At 38.9% G+C, this 4,022-nt stretch overlaps 1 protein-coding gene across 1 annotated transcript in view; it reads right to left on the bottom strand.

The window, feature by feature from the left end:
• The window catches only part of LOC110449949 (tyrosine-protein kinase Mer-like), an 86,949-nt gene extending 83,856 nt beyond the window's left edge, over nucleotides 1–3,093 (bottom strand). Inside the window, exon 1 of the mRNA XM_021497133.1 lies at nucleotides 2,874–3,093. Within this exon, the coding sequence (XP_021352808.1) occupies nucleotides 2,874–3,054 (181 nt within the window). The 5' untranslated portion in view covers nucleotides 3,055–3,093. The remainder of the gene's footprint in view (nucleotides 1–2,873) is intronic.
• Between the last annotated feature and the right edge of the window lie 929 nt (nucleotides 3,094–4,022).

The raw sequence follows: 4,022 nt of genomic DNA, 5'->3' as shown, positions 1-4,022 counted from the left end.
ATAGGTACTGGTAGCTTTATTTTATTGTTTAGATGTGATGTGGAAATCAGCATGTAAACTAAGTGAAATACTTGTCATGTCATCAAAGGATAAGAATTTGAAAATATTGGTAAATGTTCCCTTTGGAGCCCCGCCCTAGCCCCTGGGGATGGGGCAGGAGTCCCAATTTTCCAAAGTAATACTCTCATTCACCAAAGATGATTCTGACTAAGTTTTAGTAATTTTCTGCTGAAAATGGATAAAATATATATCCAAAAGTGTTATTTCCCTATATAAACTATAGTAAACTTTACCCCCTCCCCAAGGGAGAACAGATAGCTCGGGGGTCCTGAAATTTACAATGTAAATAAAGCCCCTGATGATCTTTCCATCCACGCAGAGAAAATGACTGTAGTATAGGACTCTGAGTCTGGGGAAGAAGATTTTTGAAATATTGGTTAATTTTCCCTTTGGGGCCCCGCCCTGGCCCCAGGGATGGCGTAGGAATCCCAATTTTACAATTTAAAACCATCTTCCTTTAAGGATAATTCTCACCAAGTAAGAATAATTTCCAACAGAAAATTGTCAAAATATACCCAAAAGTGTTGTTTCCCTATATAAACTATGGTAAACTTTAACCCCTCCCCAAGGGAGAACGGATAGCTCGGGGGTCCTGAAATTTACAATTTAAAGAAAGCCCCTGATGATCTTTCCATCCATGCAGAGAAAAATGACTGTAATACCTCTGATGATCTTTCCATCCATGCAGAGAAAATGACTGTAATACCTCTGAGTCTGGAGAAGAAGATTTTTGAAATATTGGTTAATTTTCTCTTTACGGCCCCGTCCTGGCCCCTGGGGTTGGGGTAGGAATCTCAATTTTACAATTTAAAACCATCTTCCTCCTCCAAGGATGATTCTGACCAAGTAAAAATAATTTCCAACAGAAAATTGTCAAAAATATACCCAAAAGTGTTGTTTCCCTATATAAACTATTGTAAACTTTACCCCCTCTCCAAGGGAGAACGGATAGCTCGGGGGTCCTGAAATTTACAATTTAAATAGAGCCCCTGATGATCTTTCCATCCATGCAGAGAAAACAACTGTAATACCTCTGAGTCTGGAGAAGAAGATTTTTGAAATATTGGTGAATTTTCCTATTTGGGCCCCGCCCTGGCCCCTAGGGTTGGGGTAGGAATCCCAATTTAAAATTTGGTAGCCTCATCTACCAAGGATGATTCTGACCAAGTTTGAAAAAATTCCATCCACTGGTTCTTGAGAAGAAGTTGATAATGTAAAAGTTGACGCACGACGGACGACGGACGACGACGGACGGAAAGTGATTGGAATAGGTCACTTGAGCAAAAGTTTAAACAAATTTGACCCTACTTTAAGTAACAAGAGGCCCATGGGCCTTAACGGTCACCTGATATATTCATACAGAAAGTTGATTTTGTTTTTAACATGAACATGAAATGTTATTCAAAGTGACAAAAAACAACAAGAGGCCCAAGAGGGCCTGTATCGCTCACCTGAATATTTAAGCAGTCATAGCAAAATATTCTCATTAAATATTATATTGCACTAAAAATATTTCCCTCACAAACTTTGTTGGCTCCATCTGTTGAAACTACCAGCAAAATATTATTACAAGATTCTATGCTTTTTGATTCTTCAGAAGTTGCTTGACATATTTTTCCCTGTGACATTGTAAGTAGGTCAATGTCATTTTCCTTCTCAAATTGGTAAGCTCTATTCCAAAAGCTACCAGCCAAATCTTATGAATCCATTCCTTTTGGTTCTTCAGGTCAAATACTTTGAAATGTTCTTGACCTCTGTGACCTTTAAAGTAGGTTGAGGTCATTTTCATTTGCAAACTTTGGTGAGCTCTATCCCGGGAAGTCACCAGCCAAATATTATAATTTTATGCCTTTTAATTCTTCAGAAGAAGCTGTTTGAACTGTTTGACATATTTGAACGCTGAGACCTTGAAAGTAGGTCAAGGTCATTTTCATTCGCAAACTTTGTTTGGCTCTTTCCCAGGAAGCCACCTGCCAAATATTAAGATTTTATAACTACCAGTTCTTCAGAAGAAGTCGTTTAAAGTGTTTGACATATCTGCCTCATGTGACCTTCAAATAAGGTCAAGGTCATTTTCATTCTCAAACTTTGTCGGGCTCTATCCAAGGAAGCCATCAATCAAAAATAAAGATTCTATACCTTTCAGTTCTTCAGAAGAAGTCATTTGAAGCTTTTGACATATATGACCCCTGTGACCTTGAAAGTAGGTCAAACTAGTTTTCATTCTCAAACTTTGTTGGGCTCTATCCCAGGAAGCCACCAGCCAAATATAAAGATTATATACCTTTCAGTTCTACAGAAGAAGTCGTTTGAAGTGTCTGACACATTTGACCCCTGTGACCTTGAAAGAAGGTCAAGGTAATTTTCATTCTCAAACTTTGTTGGGCTCCATCCAAGGAAGCCATCAGCCAAATATGAAGATTCTATACCTTTTAGTTCTTTAGAAGAAGTCGTTTGAAGTTTTTGACATATTTGACCCCTGTGACCTTGAAAACAGGTCAAGGTCATTTTCTTTCTCAAACTTTGTAGGGCTTCTACCAACGAAGCTTTCAGCCAAATATCATGACTCTAGGCCTGTCCGTTCTTCAGAAGAAGTTGTTTAAAGGAAAAGTTGACGGACGAGGACGGACGGACGGACGGACGGACGGACGGACGACGGACGACGGACGGACGACGGACGCCGCGCCACGGCATAAGCTCACTTGGCACTTTGTGCCAGGTGAGATAAAAATATGTTAGGAAAGTGTGCACATGATACACTGTCATAGGTCAAATATATAATCACACCTCTAATATAACTTTATCAATCTTACCTCTGAAATCAGAGACAGCCGATCCTGTCTGTATCAGCTGACCATCCCTCCCCCTGATAGAGTTGTGTACGTGACAGGTGTAAGTTCCACTGTCCTGGTATGACACGCTGGTGAGTGTGAGGGTCCTGCCATGAGTCGTGACGTCACCTGTGAGGGTCCTGACAAGAGTTGTGCCGTACATATGTGTCCAAACACCGTAAGTGTAAACGTTTGGAACACCTGACGCGTAACAGGTCATCACAAAATGTGTATCGTGTTCCGTGGCATTCTGAACTGACAACTCTACATCTGGAGCATCTTCACATAAAATAGAAATATAGATTCGTGTTATTGAAACACAACTTTCTATCGTTGTGATAGTAGGTCATTTACTTACAATGGAAATTCAATTAACCTGCCATTTTTGCTGCAGGCAATTTCAACTTTTATCCCTCCCTAATGAGGGAAAAATTTATAAGTAAATAACATAATATACATGATAATATGTGAAGGGCGAATTTAATATTGAGTAAAAATGAATTTTACTGTTGTATAAAGCTTGTGCTGTGTACATGTTTGACTAAGTTGTTGAATAGAATATCTCATGCAAAAAAAAAAAAATCATGAATCATCTGATAAAATTGATTATATATGTATAAAAAATACATGTATAATGTACTTTATTTTAAACTAAAACTGTAATCCAAAGGCTTACTAATACCCCCACTCCTATATAAACCAGAACTGTAAGCCAAAGGCTAACTTGATGGATCGATGACGGGTTTCGCGCCTACATGATTCCGCCCTTACGGGTTTCATCTCACTGACGGAAGTCATGTGTTCAGTCGGCGTGAGGGAAGTTGCCTTCCCTCGGGGGGTGGTTTGGAGTCGTCTATTCTATCCTATCCTTATCTTGTGGTGTAATTTGGAGACGACTCCTTGGTCCGAAATGGTGTGTCTTGCCGGATGAATTATCAGTGATTGTTGATCCTTACTAATGTATTTGTGTCGTTGAGGGGATTCAAAATTGGCTTATGTGGCTTATATTAATATATATATATGTACATAAAAAATAAGAATATTTGTTTATTTTTAAAGTGTATTTACTGCATATATTCCTGTTCTTATATATTTGTTATGTACCTCGGGTCTCTAACTGCCGGTTGAGCC

Source organism: Mizuhopecten yessoensis, unplaced genomic scaffold, assembly GCF_002113885.1.
Source record: "Mizuhopecten yessoensis strain PY_sf001 unplaced genomic scaffold, ASM211388v2 scaffold4841, whole genome shotgun sequence".
Classification (NCBI taxonomy): Eukaryota; Metazoa; Mollusca; class Bivalvia; order Pectinida; family Pectinidae; genus Mizuhopecten; species Mizuhopecten yessoensis.
This window is presented reverse-complemented; position numbering and strand designations above follow the sequence as displayed.